The 20,832-nt window shown below is 35.5% G+C and overlaps 2 protein-coding genes across 4 annotated transcripts in view; one reads left to right on the top strand and one right to left on the bottom strand.

Annotated features, from left to right (window-relative positions):
- The window catches only part of unc-119 (unc-119 lipid binding chaperone), a 70,631-nt gene that overhangs the window by 21,468 nt on the left and 28,331 nt on the right, over positions 1 to 20,832 (top strand). Inside the window, exon 3 of one of the 3 annotated variants that reach the window (XM_075299212.1) lies at positions 10,481 to 10,957. The exons of the other annotated variants lie outside the window; for them this stretch is intronic. Coding sequence (XP_075155327.1) covers positions 10,481 to 10,599 — 119 coding nt within the window. The 3' untranslated portion in view covers positions 10,600 to 10,957. Of the gene's footprint in view, positions 1 to 10,480; positions 10,958 to 20,832 lie in introns of those variants that run through there. 3 annotated transcript variants of the gene reach the window in all.
- LOC142229529 (uncharacterized) lies at positions 12,510 to 19,683 on the bottom strand. The gene is made up of 2 exons (XM_075300091.1): positions 19,399 to 19,683; positions 12,510 to 13,246 (listed from the first exon to the last, which is right to left on the bottom strand). Exon 2 carries the CDS (start codon positions 13,231 to 13,233, stop codon positions 12,664 to 12,666), a length of 570 nt encoding a protein of 189 aa, XP_075156206.1. The 5' UTR covers positions 13,234 to 13,246; positions 19,399 to 19,683; the 3' UTR covers positions 12,510 to 12,663.

The raw sequence follows: 20,832 nt of genomic DNA, 5'->3' as shown, positions 1-20,832 counted from the left end.
CACGCCCACCTGACGGCGTCGAGGTTGTATCATATGTGGATGACTGTACAATCTTGGCATCTGGGCCAATGTTGATGACATCTGCGATCGTTTAAATGTCTACTTAGCTAATCTTACCAGTTATTTCACTGCGAGAAACTTGAGGATATCCCACACTAAATCCTCAGCCACACTATTCACTACATGGACGGCAGAAGTGCGCAGGCAGTTGAGTGTCGATGGCGAAATAATTCCGACCACAAATTACCCCAGGATTCTTGGGGTCACATTCGACAGCCTTTTCAGGTCGTCTGCCCATGCCACTGCAATTTGTAATAATCTCCGTGGTAGAAACAAGGTCCTCAAGTCACTTGCCGGCAGTACTTGGGGTGCGGACAAAGAAACCTTGTTAACTACCTATAAGGCAATTGGCCGGTCAGTGGTAAACTATGCAGCGCCAGTGTGGACACCGCAGACTAGTGATACGCAGTGGAATAACATTCAAACCTGTCAGAATGCTGCCCTTAGACTGCGACTGGGTGTCTCCGCAGCACACCCCTGGATCACCTTTATGTGGAGACAAAGATCATCCCTGTGCGAAGACACAACTACATGTTGTCAAAGCAGTATCTCCTGGGTTGTTATCGCAGTAATCATCCAAACCACCATCTCATGGATGCACAACCACCACCCAGGAACGTAAGGGTTGATATACATAATCTAGAGCGCGAGATCCAGCGCTACAAAAGAGAACCTCTAGATCAAGCAGCGTACCAGGTAGGTTTGAACAGGATTCAAGAGGATACTGTAGCTGAAGCGGTGAGAAGCTACGTGGTTAATCCTGTTCTCGGAGTCCGTCCACCGCCCATAGCACCGGAGGAAAGAGACCTCCCACGGCAGACTAGTGTAGTTTTAGCCCAGTTAATATCAGGCAAGTGCAGCCGCCTCAATTCCTATTTATCAGTGATTGATAGCAGCGTAGCTGACGTATGTCCAATTTGCAACCAAGGGCCACGCGTCATCTTTTCTCTTGCCCAGCTAAACCAACCCGACTTACCGCCAGGTCACTCTAGACGCACCCCACATTAGTCGCAGAGTTCCTCGATCTGGCCACAAGCTGAAGTACCAAAGCGTATAACATAAAAATGGATGAAATCACAATAAACTGTTACAACAACAACTTAACCATATCCGCTGTTCTGGTTTACGAATTCGCAAAACGCAAAATTTTGGATTGTCAATAACATCTGAACAATTCCATCTTCTTCCAAATAAATTCCTTATCCATAAGAACAGTGTGCATAAATTTCATAACAGGTTGGCTGATAAGTCCCCGGTCTGTCACATAGATGGCGTCGCTAGTATTAAATGCATATTATTTTTATATAGTACCAACCTTCAAATGATTCGTGTGAAAATTTGACGTCTGTAAGTCAATTAGTTTGTGAGATAGAGCGTCTTTTGTGAAGCAACTTTTGTTATTGTGAAAAAAATGGAAAAAAGGGAATTTCGTGTTTCGATAAAATACTGTTTTCTGAAGGGGAAAAATACGGTGGAAGCAAAAACTTGGCTTGATAATGAGTTTCCGGACTCTGCCCCAGGGAAATCAACAATAATTGATTGGTATGCAAAATTCAAGCGTGGTGAAATGAGCACGGAGGACGGTGAACGCAGTGGACGCCGGTGGTTACCGACGAAAACATAAAAAAAAATCCACAAAATGATTTTGAATGACCGTAAAATAAAGTTGTTCGAGATAGCAGAGGCCTTAAAGATATCAAAGGAACGTGTTGGTCATATCATTCATCAATATTTGGATATGCGGAAGCTCTGTGCAAAATGGGTGCCGCGCGAGCTCACATTTGACCAAAAATAACGTGTTGATTCTGAGCGGTGTTTTACACCCGAGTTTTTCCGTCGATATGCGACAATGGATGAAACATGGCTCCATCACTACACTCCTGAGTCCAATCGACAGTCGGCTGAGTGGACAGCGACCGGTGAACCGTCTCCGAAGCGTGGAAAGACTCAAAAGTCCGCTGGCAAATTAATGGCCTCTGTTTTTTGGGATGCGCATGGAATAATTTTTATCGATTATCTTGAGAAGGGAAAAACCATTAACAGTGACTATTTATTGGAGCGTTTGAAGGTCGAAATCGCGGCAAAACGGCCCCATATGAAGAAGAAAAAAGTGTTGTTCCACCAAGACAACGCATCGTGCCACAAGTCATTGAGAACGATGGCAAAAATTCATGAATTGGGCTTCGAATTGCTTCCCCACCCACCGTATTCTCCAGATCTGGCCCAGCGACTTTTTCTTGTTCTCAGACCTGAGAAGGATGCTCGCAGGGAAAAAATTTGGCTGCAATGAAGAGGTGATCGCCGAAACTGAGGCCTATTTTGAGGCAAAACCGAAGGAGTACTACCAAAATGGTATCAAAAAATTGGAAGGTCGTTATAATCGTTGTATCGCTCTTGAAGAGAACTATGTTGAATAATAAAAACGAATTTTGACAAAAAAAATCTGTTTTTCTTTGTTAGACCGGGGACTTATCAGCCAACCTTATATGTCTTTGTGGTTCAGAAAGTAGAGGTTGAGGAAAATTTTGCGAATTCGTAACATGGGGACATATTCCATTTGAACGCCTCCTTCGTCAGCCGAAATCGTCCATTGAGCCTGCAAAAAGGTGACTTTCTAACAGTGTACACCATATCAAACCCATGAACTTACACCAATAACAATGTGCACTTTCCTAATTTGTCGCCAAATTATTTTATATTCATCTCATCCTCCAATTAGGAAAGAATTCGGAGGAATATAAAAAGAGATAAGATATAATCCAATACAATTTACTTTTTACTTTGAAATGTTCAAAAACATATATGTTTCTCTACATTCTATTTTGTGTCTCTAACTTCATTTTGTTCTGCTTCGTTTTTTGCTGTTGGCAATGGCAGAGAAATTGCATCAAATTTCGATCGAATGCCACCTGCGTGAAGATAGCGACGTCGCTAACTTTCGATAACAGGGTTATCGAAAAAAATAACAGGGTGACACAGAGACGACAAAAACTGAATTAATATAAGACGGACAGACAGAATATTTAATGAAATTTATGTATTTCCATGCATAAAAACAACGATTTATACACAGAACAGGCATGGACTTCGTACACAAAAGTGACAACGGATATTGATAGAGGACATCAGTACCTACAATTTGGTATACCACCTGTATCTGGAAAACGCCCAGTGTAGAACAAAATTTTCCAGAAACTGTTGGACGCACTGGTGGTCAGGACAGTATTTCCTGCGCTGAGGCCAGGAATGGACTTCGTACACAAAAGTGACAAATGAACTTGGTAGAGGACATCAGTACCTACAATTTGGTATACCACATGTATCTGGGAAACGCCGAGTGTAGAACAAAATTTTCCAGAAACTGTTGGACGCACTGGTGGTCAGGAGAGTATTTCCAGCGCTGAGGCCAGGAATGGACTTCGTACACAAAAGTGACAACGGATATTGATAGAGGGCATCAATACCTACAATTTGGTATACCACATGTATCTGGGAAACGCCGAGTGTAGAACAAAATTTTCCAGAAACTGTTGGACGCACTGGTGGTCAGGACAGTATTTCCAGAGCTGAGGCCAGGAATGGACTTCGTACACAAAAGTGACAACGGAACTTGGTAGAGGACATTAATACCTACAATTTGGTATACCACATGTATCTGGGAAACGCCGAGTGTAGAACAAAATTTTCCAGAAACTGTTGGACGCGCTGGTGGTCAGGACAGTATTTCCAGCGCTGAGGCCAGGAATGGACTTCGTACACAAAAATGACAACTAAACTTGGTCGAGGACATTAATACCTACAATTTGGTATACCACATGTATCTGGGAAACGCCGAGTGTAGAACAAAATTTTCCAGAAACTGTTGGACGCGCTGGTGGTCAGGACAGTATTACAAACTTTAAAGCCAAAAATAAACATTAAACACGAAAAGGAAAACATAACTTAAAATGGGATTTAATAACATAAATTCTTTCATATGTACAAAGATCATTTATTACATATTTACAATTAATATCATGTTTTTTCTTTTCAATAATTATTGTGTTGACATGTCGATCGTGCAAAGGGTGCATATTTAAAGCACGTGTTTCGTACGTTATCTTGGTAACTCTGCTAAAAGTGTTATAACACATAACAAAATGGCGGACTGGTGTATAACAGATTCCATGGCATATGTGCCGTGGAATCTGTTATATAATGTGAACGTAGTATGATTCTACGTTCACATTGTGCTTGAAATCTTTTGTTTTCGAGAATTTTGCCTTTCAATACAAAGGTGAGATATCAAATAATATAAACATTCATATCATATTGTGAACATGGTATAGTAGTACGTCCTCACTGCAATCTTACTTTTTCGAGATTTGCAAATAGCATTTTCATATTAATACTATGTTCACATTATACGCTCACGAGAGATTTCAAGCATAATGTGAACGTAGAATCATACTACGTTCACATTGTTAATATTTTTTTTATTTGTAAATTTAAGCTGTCTTAGCAAAACAACTTATTTTTAACTGATTTGTAGTGCAAAGAAATTATTTTTTTGTAGTTAAATTTTATTATGTTTTGGAAATTTTCCACAGCCCAATGATTTTTTCCTTGTTTTAAGTATGTATCAAACATTTTATGAATCAAACGTGGATATAAAGTTCAATGACCGTACATATAAGTTCAATATGAACTAAAGCAAAAGAATTTTTTAGTACGGTTCCCAAAAGTTGTCAAAAAGAACTACTGTATGGTAAAAATGGTATTGATTTGGCGCCAATAGTTTTTCCTTTAAGCTGAGTACTATGTTCAGTTTTCAAGCTGAAAACCAGCTTGTTTTCACGGTTACTTTTTTAATTAATTAATTTCGAAATATAAAATTATTTACAATCAATTCCTTGGACCTTTTCCATCCATTATTTGGCAAGACTCGATCAAAATATAATCGTCTTCATAAATATATTTGTACTTTTAATTTAGTGTTTTGGTGAAAAACCCGAACATAGTACTCACCTTTACATTTGGTTCAGTTTTTCTTCTATGAGAGAGTGCAATTTCTTGAGTTGTAGTTATAAAGTACAACAAGGCAATACATGTTCCTAGTTTTAGGCCGGTATGCACCTCTAGCGAAATTTTCGGTAGCAAAAATTTATTTAAGTCTACAACAAAAAAACAGGGCTGTGTACACAAATTTTAAACCAGCTAATCGCTTTTAAAAATTATTAATATATGTTCCAAATATTCCTCAAATAAATTGTTTATTATTTACAGACCTTTTAAAACTTTTACGCACACAATGATTGTAATAAATTAAATGTTTGCTGCCAAAAATGTTTTCTTATTGATTTTGACCTACTAAACACGAAAATGAGTTTTAATTTTTTTTTTTTTTAATTTTTGGAGGTACACCTACAATTTTGAGCATATCTTTCGTTTTCTTTGACCTTTTTGATCCTAATACTACTCAAATTAAAGAAAATTGAGCCGTCTACAACTCATTCTCAGAAAATTTTCAAATCGAGTAAGAAGTTTGGATGTTGGCGGCTTAAAAAAGTTAAAAAACGGCGTTTTTTTAGTAAAAATGTGGCAGAAAAAACCATATAAAAATTCACATAACAAAATTTTGTTATTTGTTACCTAGTGTTTTTGGCTTTAACGTTTGAAACACTGTCCTGACCACCAGTTCGTCCAACAGTTTCTGGAAAATTTTGTTCTACACTCGGCGTTTCCCAGATACATGTGGTATACCAAATTGTAGGTATTGATGTCCTCTATCAATATCCGTTGTCACTTTTGTGTACGAAGTCCATTCCTGGCCTCAGCGCTGGAAATACTGTCCTGACCACCAGTGCGTCCAACAGTTTCTGGAAAATTTTGTTCTACACTCGGCGTTTCCCAGATACATGTGGTATACCAAATTGTAGGTATTGATGTCCTCTACCAAGTTCCGTTGTCACTTTTGTGTACGAAGTCCATTCCTGGCCTCAGCGCTGGAAATACTGTCCTGACCACTACCAAATTGTAGGTATTGATGACCTCTACCAAGTTCCGTTGTCACTTTTGTGTACGAAGTCCATTCCTGGACTCCACATGGGAAATAGTGTCTTGACCACCAGTACCCAGTAATAACCAAGCTAAATAACATTGAACAGGCACATGTGGCACACCAAATTGTAGGTAGATGTTCTCTACCATATTCTGTGTATAAATCGTTGTTTTTAAGCACGGAAATACATAAATTTCATTAAATATTCTGTCTGTCCGTCTGATATTAATTCAGTTTTTGTCGTCTCTGTGTCACCCTGTTATTTTTTCGATAACCCTGTTATCGAAAGTTAGCGACGTCGCTATCTTCACGCAGGTCGAATGCCATGATCCATCATCGGCAATTTTTTCGATACGATTATGAATTCGATATCAAATGCCGTGATTAGCCGCCTGCACAATTAGTCGTCGTCGCCTTTCTACAGGAAATCCAAATTAGAGGCGAGGCGACGAAAAAGCGGCAGACGTCAGAATAAGGGTGGTTAATAAGCTGCATTATCTATTATGTCGTCGAACATAAATTATGGTGTGGTCAACATGTGGGATATGTCTTAAAAAGTTGGAGACCGGCATAGCCGTACGAATAAATGGATATACGAACGGCGTTTAAAAATGTTACCTGGTAATTAAATATTACAAAATGAAGTCGAAAAGTTTAGGTAGCCCGATATTTTTCATCGTGATTTCGCCCATAATGCAGTGGCGAAATCAAGATTTTAGCGGCAAAAAATACTTTCAACCATGTTAGCTTCACAAAATTTGGTGAGTAATTGAGAGTAATTGCTATAAATACCTCGAAAAAGGGTGTTATTTGTTTTTGCATCATTCAGCAAAGTAGCTCTTAACTAGGCAAACAAAAATGCTGAATATATTAAGTCGGAAAAATTTCATCTTCATGCTCAAAACGCCAAAAAATGTCGAAAAAATTAAAAGTTTTCACCGATTTTTTCGGTTTTCCTACTATAGCTCATGAACTATTGAAAATATTACCAAACAATCAAGGTAAGAAATGTATCCTATATATTTATTAACAACTTTCTAGTTCACACTAAGTTCATACGATTACTCCTTAACAAAATTTGCAATTTTAGTTGTTTTTTTTTTTTTTGTAATCCGAGCCTTTTACAACGTTTAGTGACATTCCGAGTAAATTGATGTTTTTTGTTTTTGTTTTTTTTTTTTTTTTTAATTATGGTATGTGTAGGTTCTTGTAAACAAGAAATATATGAGCCAGAGCTATCCATAGCTCAGAGATGCATGTGAAGTATATTGCGCACTCTTGAATCCTTACGAGCGGTACCTGCTCGTAAGGAAATCTATAGTAACTACAAAACCTTGTTTCTTTGAGATAAATATACTAATATTATATATACTATACTAATAGTTTGTATATTGTGGCAGACATCGGGGCCATTCATATTTTGTGAAAAATATTTCACTATTTTTAATGCAATGACGACGAGACTTTTGAGTACCATTTTCAAATTCCGAGGAGAAAGCAATTAAGGTTGGCTGTAAATGTTTTAATACTAATACTAGTAAAAGATGCTAAAAGGTCCTTGCCGGAAAATGTTCTTCTCTCTTTCGTGCGAGGAATAGTTTTCATCACCGTTTCCACTGCCATTTTATTTCGGCTTTTCGAAATGAAGACCCAAAACATTTTCTTTAAATTTTGAGTTTTTTTGTTGCCAAGTCTACGCATGCAAACGACTTATTCATATCTCAAACCGTCAGACTTCAATATGTAATTTCTATAACATAATTCGAATCATTTCTCTTATTTGCCAACAAAAACTCAAAGATTTCAAAATTTTTAAACATGAGTGTTTCTGAAAAAAATCATTCATTAATTAGCAGTCAAATGCAGACAGTTTTGCCATGGCATAAAACTGGAGATTTCCACAAACAATCACATGTAAAACATTTCCCACGGCATTTCAAAACATTTTTAGTTTTACTCCACGAAAAACGATAAAACTCTTCTACATTTCACAAAAAAGTACACCCAAAAACCATCAAAATAACTACGAAATGCAAACATTTAGCGAATTCTATTTTTATATAGTTAAACTACTCTCCTCGAGTATTAGAACCCATACTTACATATTTTTTTTATAAAAATATTTATCTAAAAAAGTTTTTAATTTTAAGAAAATTGCGCTGCTTTACTCTTATTACCACTTATTAAAATTTTTTTCAATATTAACGGCTGTTTGTGCGTAAACAGGGTTGCCAACAGTAACAATTTATTTCGATTTTTTACAATCAATATGTTCGTTAGTAAACCCCAGCTAGAAAATATTAAAAATCTTAAGTTTAAAATTTGACTTTTTGCCGCTAAAATCGCGATTTCATCCATAGTGCACTGTGGTAAACTGAAAACGAAGGAAGGTATTGCTATTCTGCTGTTGTTTTCGTTGTACACCATCACTTATATTGATAGATTTAAAGTGTTTTGGTTTAGTAAATTATCCGATGACGAATGTATTGATTACGAAACGTCCAACCCTCTTGCAGTCTAAAGGGCTTTGCCCAAATAAATTTGACAAACTTTATTTTCCTCTAGTCAACAATTTATAAAAAATATATTATATTTTTGGGAGTAAGACAAGGATCCTTTCTTAGCATACCATAGATCAACGACATGCCAAATATGTTGAGCGAGTGCGAAATTGTTATGTATGCGGACGATAATTTAGAAATATATGGAGAAAAATAACACATATTAAATGCATAAGCTTCATAATTGACTATAAATTAAACTCTAATGAACACTTTGATTACGTTTGTAAAAAAATAAAAAAGATGAACTCTCTTAAAAGAATAAGATATATAACTCATTAACTTCGTTAAATATGAACAATAAGCAAACAACGATTCAAAAAAATATATTTTCTTTTCTGGCTAACTGCATCGCTTTCCAAAGAGCCGCTTAGTTCTCGTCGTAGCTTTTATTGCCATAAATTTCCAACGAACCTTACCATGAACTTAATCTAGGTAATTTTCCTGTAATAAGAATTTTATGGTTTATAAATAGTGGAAGCTTCCAAACTATGCAAAGAGCTAGAATAAAGCCTAGGACTATGCCAAAAAAAAAATTGGAAGTTCTTTTAAAGGCACAACTTAAAAAAAATGTTCTCTCGAAGATGTTCTTTATTTTAACTACACATGAAGTTCTTTTAGTTCAATTTTTTATAACTCGACTTTTTCATATTTTTAATGAGTGCCTTTTGATTTTTTTTAAGTTAAAAACTGAGTAAGAATTAATAAAATGATACAAATTATTAATATTTGGTCGAAAAAAATGCAATATCCATTCTAGAAAAATTGCGAATTTTTGTAAATTGTTGAAGTCAAACCTTTCAGACAAGCGTTAGAATGCATAAAAAATCATAAAAAAATTAAATAAATTGTTCATTTTGCAAAATATCACAAATTTTTGAATTCACATCCAAAACACTGAATTCGGATCACACCTTAAGAAGTGATGTAAATTCAGTGCAATAGCTGTTGAAATGGTGGACATCCGTCCTATGACAAGCCCATGTTAAATTCATTTTCACTTCTTTTTTGGCGACGTTTTTATTGCTGGGTTTATTTCACCTGGATATACCAACCATAACGATCAGACGTAGAGCTTTAGAAGTCAGACTTCGAGCAAACAATATTATTATCCATTTATTTTTTTAATCAGCATGTTAATGTGGCCGCCTTGAAACCCAGCGGTTTCTTTATTGGCAGATAATTCGATTTTTGACTTTGAAAAATAAAAAAATAAATCTAAAATAATTATGAAGATGACTAATTATTTTCAAGAAAAATGAAAGCGCTCTCAATTTGCAGCGAATCATAGCATTTTCGAAAGGTCCCAAAGCTTGATTTACGGCAAAAATAAAAGAAATGCAATGAAAAATAACAATTTCTTGGTTATAAAAATTTGAACTTTTCGAAGAAAATAAAAAACAAAAGAACGAATTTTGCGCTACATGGTTATCAAAAGTTATATTCCTTTGCATGTACTGCGGACAAAAGGTCCTTTGTTCTGCATCCACCGTATTTGCTTGAGTTGGCTCCGTGTGACTTCTGTGTATTTCAAAGAGATTTGGTGACACGTTTCACGTCGATTGAGGAAGAAAACAAATCGAATACACCAGAAAGAGACAATTTGGCATGCTTCAAGGATTGGTTGATGACGTGTGGTTAAGTGTATTATATTTCTTTGAAGGAGATGAAATTTATTTAGGAGAATAAATATTTATTCTTTATTTAATATTTTCCAAAAAATTACCTTACTTTTTTCGTACATTGGTTGATACATATACGTTTCCCCAATTTCAGTCACAATACTTCATATATAATCTTCATCTTTCTTTATTTTCAGTATCCGAGATGATTTCTAATCCATTCGAAACTCGTTCAGATAGTTTCTATTTTGTTGATAACCGACTAGTAATGCACAATAAGGCCGACTACGCTTATGATGGAGGGGTCCCAGTTTAACTAAATCTACGGACGACCACCAGTATTAGTCTGAAATGCATTCTTATAATTTTATATTATTCATTATTGATTATACTGAATATTTGTGTTTGACAACAGTTTACGTCAATAGTCGCACTTGAAAGAGTATACCCCATGGTGGAGTTGTAAGCGACATGAATGCTAGTATCCCTGTCGGATTTAATTGCAAATTACTCAGGGTTGACGAAACCTGACCCTAAACACAACAAGCCTAAAGTGCACAAGTTTCACTTTATCATTTTATTTAGCACTAAGTTTTAATAAAATGCCTTATGCTTGGCGTGTTTCTTATGACTCTATTGGGAGTATTATTATTTACATACAAGCATACCATGAATTTGTTGTCGTTTCTTTTATTTCATACAAGACGTGGAACAAATATACTTTAGTAAAAGTGCTTAATATTTTTTTTTGGGGGGGGGGGGGGTCGAAAATGTAAAGTAAAAAATTTGGCGGCAAGGCCTAGTTTTCGAGATATCGACATCTGAAAATCGGTATTTTCCTATATGTTTTTTTATACCCTGCTCCACACTGTGGAACAGGGTATTATAAGTTAGTGCATATGTTTGCAACACCCAGAAGGAGACGAGATAGACACATGGTGTCTTTGGCAAAAATGCTCAGGGTGGGCTCTTGAGTCGATATAGCGATGTCCGTCTTTTAGATATAGCTCCCACACTGTTAGAAAAATATGTTTTTAATATGTTCCGATATAAACAAAATGTGTTTCGGGCACAATTTTTAAACACAATATATTTAAGTGCAAACATGTAATGTTCCTAAACTAACACAAAATGTTTGGGATACATATGTTAATATGTTAGAATATATTATGTTTGGGGCATGAATGTTTCATAAAAATAATATGTGTGAATGTAAACATATATAAATTTACAAATTTCGAGTAAACATATATATGTTGTGATACTTTATTCAAAGAGCGCCAGAGAGAGAGAGAGTTAGTATAGAGAAATAAATAGAGATGGAAACCGGGATGGTTGAATAAAAAGATATCAACATAACACAGCGATAGAATGAAATGAGAGCAATTTCTGTGAAACCGCTTGTATGTTGGTTCGGAAAACTGTTTCATGATAAGGCCATAAATTTTATATGCTTAAGTCTAATTACTATTTAATTTGAATATTAGAATGAGTATTCAGAATAAAGAGAATATACATTCGGAACCAAGAGAATAGACATTTGAAAGAAAAAACAGCATATTTGTATTACAGAAAAAGATGCGAAGAACTCAAAAATTTCGTGGTAGTGAAAATTATGTGAGGGAATGAGCACAATCTTCTTTGGGGAATTCTTCCAAACATATACTATTTTTGGACTCAAAATGCTTCCAAACATATAATACGCTCAGATAAAACAAACATATTAATGTTTCTGCAGTATCCAATAATATATGTGTTTCCTGCAAAATATGTTTGGAACATATGTTAGAGAAGCGATTTTTTTTGAGGGTGCATATATATATTTCGTCCGATATGGACTTATATGGCCCCAGAAGCCAGAGTTTTAACCTAATTTGCTTAAAATTTTGCACAAGAAGAACAATTAGTACTGTAGTCAAGTGTGCCAAATTTTATTGAAATCGGTTCAGATTTAGATATAGCTCCCATATCCCTTGTGTATGTGATAACACTGGAAGCGATACCAGCGTGATGAAAAAAGGATGGTAGAGAGGTTATCCCTACGATATTTTTCGATCATTTACTGTAGGTGGACTCTTCTATAATGCACAAATTGCATATATAAACATTTGGTTGTAAATATAGAGTTTTATTTAATTTTTAATAGTGAAGAATTCTGGTATCTGGTTCGCAGAATTCAGGGGGTTAAAAATTGAGTTCCCAAAGAAATAAAAACAAGTTATGATATTTCTTTTGAACAAGTGAAAGCCTCTTGCTTTATTGACTGCTCACTTAGAACTGACTTAACAATGGCGACTTCAAACTAAATACGCTCCTAGCGTTATTTACTTATGCTACTACTACAGGTTTGAATTCATGTTGAATACAAAGGTAATATAAATCAAAATGAAATCATAGATTTTGGTACTCTTGGTTCGAAGAGAAAAGTCAAGGACTTTTGGATACCTCCTTCTAAGACATCACACTCAATTACTGGAGCTATCATTGTAGACTTGTTGTCATCTGTGGGGGACCAGTTGTATGGTAAGCAACCTTTGTATGTTGTCATCTGTTTATAGAAAGGCATGGAGTCAAATGGTAGGCTAGATAATTCATCTGCAGTAATGGTGAAAAAGTTGGTCTCGTTGCCAGAGCATGGGGTAGTTGCGGTGAATTGATCTGTTTCTTCATTATCTGACGACCAGAGGATAGTGGTTTCGAAACTTGGTACAGCCTCAAAATTGTCGACGTGTATCATCGTATGGTGTTTGGCGTCACACATTTGACATCGATTTTCTGACGGACAATTTGATCTGGTGTGTCCACTTCCAAAACAGTTTATGCATATATCCTTTCCAACTAAGACCTTTCGACGTTCGGGAACAGACATATTGCGAAACCGGACGCAATATTTTAATGGTTGGTTTCGACCACAGAGAAAACATCTCGGTTTTTTTACTAGCTGAGCCATGGTGACTGAGAATCTGAAATGGAAAGAGAGAAAGAAAACAAAATATATACAATGAGAAACTTGCATCTTTTGATTTGATCATTGGGATTTTGGTTTTAATAATATGTCTTTTGGCAATTGTGAAAAGGAGGGATTTTCTGATGTCGGGAGAAGACATATCTTCACGACAGGTCCCACGATTACGCCATTTTTAGTTTTGATCTCTGCTACTCTTACGTTATTATCTTTACCATAGAATGTTTTCAAAATTCGGCCAAGGCACCATTCCGTTGGTGGCAATGAATCTTCTTTCACGATGACAATATCTCCTTCTTTGATGTTATTCTTGCTCGTCTTCCATTTATAACGTCTTTGTAATTCTACTACATATTCAGATTTCCATCTTTGACCAAACATGTGAAAAATCGCTTTTAATCGCTGCCATCGATTAATATATGAGAGAGATTTTAATGGAGGTATGACTGGAGACTCTGGGGGAGCTGTAAGGGAAGCTCCACGCAAAAAATGACCGGGTGTCAATGGTAGAAGTTCACTTGGGTCTTCTGAAATCGGACATAGTGGCCTTGAGTTTAGAACTGCTTCAACTCGAACCAATAAAGTTGTAAACTCTTCAAATGTAAAGTTCCAATTAGTTGTTACCTTTTTTAAGTGGGTCTTCATAGATTTGACGGCAGCCTCCCATAGGCCGCCCATATGAGGAGCATATGGCGGTATAAAAGACCATGTAAAGCCTTGTGGACTATATATTGTTCCCAAATTATTTCCCACATCTTTGAGAAATAAATTGTGCTCTTCTAGGAGTTTTCGATTAGCGCCTATGAAATTTCTCCCATTGTCGGAGAATAGTGTTTTTGGTAGCCCTCGACGACCAACAAATCGGCTAAATGTGGCCAGGAAGGCATCAGCTGACAGATCTGAGCAACACTCCAAGTGGACGGATCTCGTAGTGAAACACACAAAAACCGCTGCATAACTTTTTAACACTTTAGCATTTTTGAGAAACGACGATTTGATGCTGAATGGGCCAGCAAAATCAACTCCAGTATAGGTGAAAGGAGGAGAGAAATTAACTCTTTCTTGAGGTAAAGATGCCATGAGTTGATTGTGGAATTTGTGTTTATAAATCGTACATTTTCGGCAATTACGAATTGTTTTTCTGATTGCATTTCGAAGGCGAGGAATATAAAAACCTTGTCTTATGTATCGTAGCATAACTCCATGTTCTGCATGCAAGAGTATTTCGTGTGCATAATTTACAAAAAGCGTTGATAGATGAGATTTATCAGGTATGAGAACCGGATGCCGCTCTTCAAAACTAAATCCAGAATTATTTAGTCTTCCACCAACTCGTATTAATCCGTCTTTGTCCAAGAATGGGGCTAGAGTTAAAATAGTACTTTTCTTATTGACAGGCAGTTTTGATTCAAGTTTCTTGTACTCCTGAGCGTAATGAGACTTCTGTGCCATAATTATTAATCGATGTTTTGCAAAAGTTATTTCATCTGTAGATAATGCTTCACCCTCTTGGTGAAGCTTATGTCGGCATTTGTTGATAAACCGATATATTTGACACAAAACTCGAATAGCTTTGTTAAATGATGAAAAACGATTTATGAAATCTTCATTTTGAATTTCAAGATGAAAATTTGACGTCTTTTTGGTTTCGATTTCTGTTGGATCAAAAGTTCTTGGCTTGGGCCAATTTTCTTGTAGAGTTTGAAGCCACGGAGGCCCATGCCACCATAGTTTATGTTGCTTAAGCTCTTGTGGAGTACATCCTCGGGTACCTACATCAGCTGGATTGTCTTCAGTACATATATGTTTCCAACAAGTGATATCCGAGATTTGACTGAGTTTTGTAATTCTGTTAGCCACAAATGTCTTTAGGGACTGTGGGGATTTTTGCAGCCAACCTAAGACAATAGAAGAATCAGTCCAAAAGTATTTTTCATAATCATATTTCACCGTGATTGTTTTCATTAATTTCGCCATCAACACAGCACCGCATAATTCGAGTTTCGGAACTGTTATATTCTTTAGAGGGGCCACTTTTGTTTTGGCTATGAGCAGGTTGCTGGAAATAGTGCCACTGAGATCTTGAACACGAATATAAATTGCACCGCAGTAAGCCTTCTCCGAGGCGTCGCAAAATCCATGCATTTGGATATGCTTTCTTGGAGAAAATCCAATCCACCTCGGTATTCGCAACCTCGAAACAAATGATAAATTTTCAACAAATTTATTCAAAGTTACTAACAAATGTAAAGGTACAGGCTCATTCCAGTCAATTTTTTCCTGCCATAAACTTTGCATCAATATTTTGGCTGTGACAATTATTGGTCCCAGCCAACCCAGAGGGTCATATATTCTCGCAATAACCGATAATATTATTCTTTTCGTAGCTACGGGATTTTTTTCTATGGACTCAACATTATAAAAGAATTCATCTTCCTTGGCATTCCAGCGGATGCCCAAAGTTTTAGTTGTGCTGGACTCATCAAATTTTAAAAAATCATCATCAAGAAGATCTTCCCGGGCCAAATGTTGCAAAAGAAAATCGTTATTGGATGTCATCTTTTTTAAAGGAAAAGAGGCAGATTTGAGTATCTGCATTAGTTGTAATTGTTTTAGTTTTGCTTCTTCGATGTCATGTCCACCTGACAATACATCATCAACATAAGTTTCGTTCCGAAGCACTTGTGAACCAAACTCATATTTCGGCCTGTAGTCCTCGCTGAGTTCAATCAATGTCCTTATCGCCAAAAAGGGGGCGCAATTGATTCCAAAAGTCACAGTTTTTAGTTGATATGTTTTAACATGATCATCAGAATTAGGTCGAAATAAAATTGATTGGTATTTTCTATCTTCTGGGTGAAGCCAAATTTGGCGATACATCTTCTCGATGTCGCCTGTGAATACATATTTATAAAATCGCCATCCTAAAATTATTTGGGTCAAATCGGCTAAAAGTGTTGGCCCTTGAAGTAATACATTATTCAATGAATAGCCACTAGACGTTTTCTTTGATCCATTAAATACAACCCGAACTTTTGTGGATTTCCTGTCCGGTTTAACAACCGCGTGATGGGGCAAGAAAAAAGAAAACTGTTTCTCATCAGGTAGTTCATTGTACTTTACTAAATCCATATGCTCTAAATCAATATATTCTTGAAGAACTTTATCGTATTCAGTCTTCAAATCTGAATTTTTCGCAAGGTTTTTCTCCATTCTGAAATATTGAGCCAATGCACTCTTTTTTGAGGAACCTAAATATATTTCATGAGGAAATTCAGGCTTAAAGGGAAGGCGCACTACGTATCTTCCACTTTCATCTCGAAATGTAGTTTTCCGGTAGTATTCCTCGCAGTATGCATCGTGATCATTAACGGGTGGACGAACATCAACCTCCTCAATTTCCCAAAACTTCTTCAAAATATCATGTAGATTTTCGTGATCGGAATCTACAACTGATAATGAAAATGAATTTATTTCAGAAACAGGCATAGGACCTGACAAATACCATCCAAATTTGGATTCTCTGACTTCTAATCCTTGGGCTGAATCAAGGTGAATGCCTTTCATATTAATTTGTGGTAAGTAATCACTTCCGATGATCATATCTATAGGCGATGGTTTGTAGAAAAATGGATCCGCAAGATCGAAATTTGATAAATACTCTAGGTGTCCAATGTTTACTCTCTTTGCGGGGAGAAAACTAGCTAATTTTGGAACAACAATAGCATTTATTTTCATGGAGAATTTTGTATTCCTAGATTGAATTTCAACGCAACAGGTTCCGTTCGAATTTCCCAATCCTGATATCTGACTGATATGACGAAGTACTGGCAGTTGCAGTTGTTGTTGTAATCGTTTTGAGATGAAACTTCTTTCCGAACCTCCATCTAAGAGAGCTCGGACCAAAAAAATTTCCCCAGCATGAACCAATTTTATTACAGCTGTGGGTAAAACAGTTGTGCCATTATTTTGGGCGAAATGAACTTGTATAGAATCATTACGATTATTATTTCTTTCTCTTATTGAATTTGATGTACTTGGAGTATCTAATTGTCCATTTTCAGCTTCTTCGCTATCAATTCGTTGGTTTGTCACATTACTCTGATATCAATTCGTTGGTTTGTCACATTACTCTGATTTGTATCCAAATGAAGCATAGTGTGATGCTTTTTCTGACATTTGTTACATAACGAGTTGCTCGAACATTTAGACTTAAAATGATTCGACGGTAAACAATTGGCACAATATTTATTCGCATAAACATATTTTAGTCTCTCTTGTGGAGTTAGTGCTTTGAAATATTTACAATGACGAAGACCATGATTTCGTTTACATTTCTTGCAAATATTGGTATTTCCTCTCTCTGAATACGCATAAAATGTTTGTGTTTTGTTCTGATTGTCTTTGTGACTTGGCTTTTTCAAATCATTAATGGTTTCCAAGATTTCTATCCTTTTTGATAAAAAGGAATCTAATTGTGACCATGATGGCAATTCCCTATGGTCAACTAATGAGTCTTCCCAAGCTCTAATTGTCTCGTCAGGCAATTTTGTAGAGCATAAATGTATTAAAATAGGATCCCAATCATCAGTTTTCACCTTGAATGATTTTAATATGGATACGCTATCATTAATACAACTTTGAATTTGTCTTATGGATTTTGGGGTTTCACAATTTGCGACTGGAGCGCCAAACAATTTCTTCATTTGTTGATGGACGAGGATTCGAGTATTCTCGTATCTATTTTTTAATGCTTCCCATGCTAAATTGAAATTTGAATCAACAAGATCAAATTTTTGTACTATTTGCAAGGCTTCACCTCTTGTCTTGCAACGTAAGTGGTATAATTTTTGAGCTTGAGATAAGCCAGGATGATTTATAAACACTGCTTGGAAAATATCCCTGAACGCAGGCCACTTCGAGTATCCTCCCTCAAATGGCTGTGTATCACAGGGTGGAAGTTTCAAGTTCGAAACATTTTGATAAGTCATGGAGACATCAGCTCGTGTACTTCCATGTACCTTTGGCTGCAATCTGTTTTGCAAAGCCTCTATTATTTTAACTTTACAATCTTGATACTTTTCCGATGCGGCATCAAATTTTTCCACATTTTCTTTGTCTTCAAGATTTTCATCTGACTCTCCCGAAGTCACTCTTACGTTCCAACTCATTATGTTTCACTTCAAAAATCGCAGGACTGTCAATATTTTCAAATTCTTCAGCGAATTTCTTGCAGAAAGAAACTAATTGTCTCTGATCAAAATTAAATTTACGTGACGACGACATTTTTGCCTTTCTCTTTGTCATTCCGTGGACAAATTATATTCAAATAGATGGTCGTGTCCGTTGTTCTTTATAAAGATTTTAATATAGTGAGAAAAAATTCAGTTAAAATATCTGAAGAAGAATATTCGATAATTTTTACGATTTTCCAAAATTTAAACACACGAAATATGTTTACTTCGTGGAGAAATTCCAGAATCCCACTAGGATACAATAATTTGAAAACAATGGCAATACCTTTTGTAATACGAGATTTTCATAGAATGTTCTTTTGTGTTTCGTTTCTCCTCTCGAGAAATTGTAAACCGTTATGTTCAAACACACACATGAATATTTGTTAAAGTTCTTTACAAATTCTTCTTCTTGATTATAACCTTGGAACAATGTCAAACGAGTTTAGTCTTTTCTGGAAATTATACCGTTATAAAAAACAAATTTACCGCAGAACTGGAGCATTTATATTTATTGGTCGTTGTTTCCATGAAGAAATTGTAGCAAAAAAAAAAATTCTCTGCTTTTATGTTTCGAGTCTTTTATTTTGTTTTAAGTCGAAGTAAAATTATAAATTTTCACGACGCGATGATTTTATTATTGAAATCATTTTTATTCATTTAACCTCCAATCACTTTCTTCGAATTTCATTAAAATATTAATTCCAACAATGGAAAATTTTTATCCGCAAATTAGTTTATTTTCACACCAATGTGGCATCTCCATTCACGTTGATGTAGGTCGTAACGTTGTTGTTTTTGTTTTGTACCGGCACTGAATTTGATTTTAACAGTTATGATTGTATGTATTTCTCGAAAAAATTATTTGCCAAAAAACCAAGTATATGTGAAAAATAATTCCAAATAAAACACTCACCCTTTTAATTCCTTGTATTTTAAGTATTCTTGATTAATTATTGTTGAGTATATATTTGTCTGGGGGACGTATTTGCACCAACAAAGGAAATTTTCAATTCCTTTATTTCGGCCGGTTTTGCACAATTTTTTCAATGTCTTTCACTATCAGTCACTAAAACACAACTTTTATTTTGTTCTTGTGAATTTTATTAATTGTTTACACTGTTTTTTCACTGTTTAATTTTAATATTTATTTTCGATAATTTTTTAGTTTATTCCCGCTCGATACTGTTCACCTTTTTCTTTTGCCTTTCGTTTTTGTCAGTGATGGCATTTTTGGTTTGCAATATCAGTGATGGAACATTTAGGTACTCTATCGGCAAATCATATTAGTGATGGAAAATAATAGTTTGGTCGGTACGAACAGTGTGTTGAGTGGATTCGACGAAGAGATAAATTATTTTAATTTAATTTGAATTTATCCACGGTTTTGCGAAGATTTTAGCATATTTTCATCTAGTTTAATGTTTTTATGTGATTTATTATTTTTCAAATTGTTCGCGGTGAATTTTGTTTTATTTTTATTTACCAAATGATCAAATGTATAATGCAAATTTCCATTGTACATACCTGCCTTCTCCACTCTAACCATAGCTTTTAGAACTTCTTTGTACTTTCCTTTTTTACTTTGGTTTCCATTCGTCCTCTCTTGGTGATGGCTACTGTGGAATCTTCTTTATTGTTGTTTTTTGAACAAGCAAATGATGAACTTCTTCTTTTGAAGTTTTCCAATGTTTTGTTGTTGGTGATGTCTATAAAAACGGCGATCAGCAACACATAAGTCACATACAAGCAAGTGATGAACTTCTCCTATTGAAGTTTTCTAACGTGTTGTCGTTTACGTCTATAAAAACGTTGACTTTTGAAAGGACAGTTGACGATCTGGAAACGTCCACTGATTCCATCTATTCCTAGACTCCGCTAAGAACGTTCGAAGGACCATGAAGAATTCTGGTATCTGGTTCGCAGAATTCAGGGGGTTAAAAATTGAGTTCCCAAAGAAATAAAAACAAGTTATGATATTTCTTTTGAACAAGTGAAAGCCTCTTGCTTTATTGACTGCTCACTTAGAACTGACTTAACAATGGCGACTTCAAACTAAATACGCTCCTAGCGTTATTTACTTATGTTACTACTACATAAAAAAAATATTATATATATTTTATAAATAAAAGTAATGAAATGAGGTACATAAGATAAATGATATGAAAGTAAAATATAAAAGGTTTCAATTCATGTTGAATACAAAGGTAATATAAAACAAAATGAAATCATAAGAATTCAAATAACAAATGAAGTCTAATTGTTGAACAGTGGGTTCAACAAATAGGATACAGATAATGTTAAAATTTTTGATTAGTATACTAGTGACCCTGATGTTTGACGCAGGTGT

This window comes from Haematobia irritans, chromosome 3 (assembly GCF_050003625.1).
Source record: "Haematobia irritans isolate KBUSLIRL chromosome 3, ASM5000362v1, whole genome shotgun sequence".
In the NCBI taxonomy this organism is placed as follows: Eukaryota; Metazoa; Arthropoda; class Insecta; order Diptera; family Muscidae; genus Haematobia; species Haematobia irritans.
Note: the sequence above shows the minus strand (reverse complement) of the source record. Positions and strands in the feature narration are given on the sequence as shown.

Excerpts from the sequence above, each read along its gene's own strand:
- LOC142229529 (XM_075300091.1), bottom strand. The coding sequence starts at position 13,233 with ATGGCTCAGCTAGTAAAAAAACCGAGATGTTTTCTCTGTGGTCGAAAC.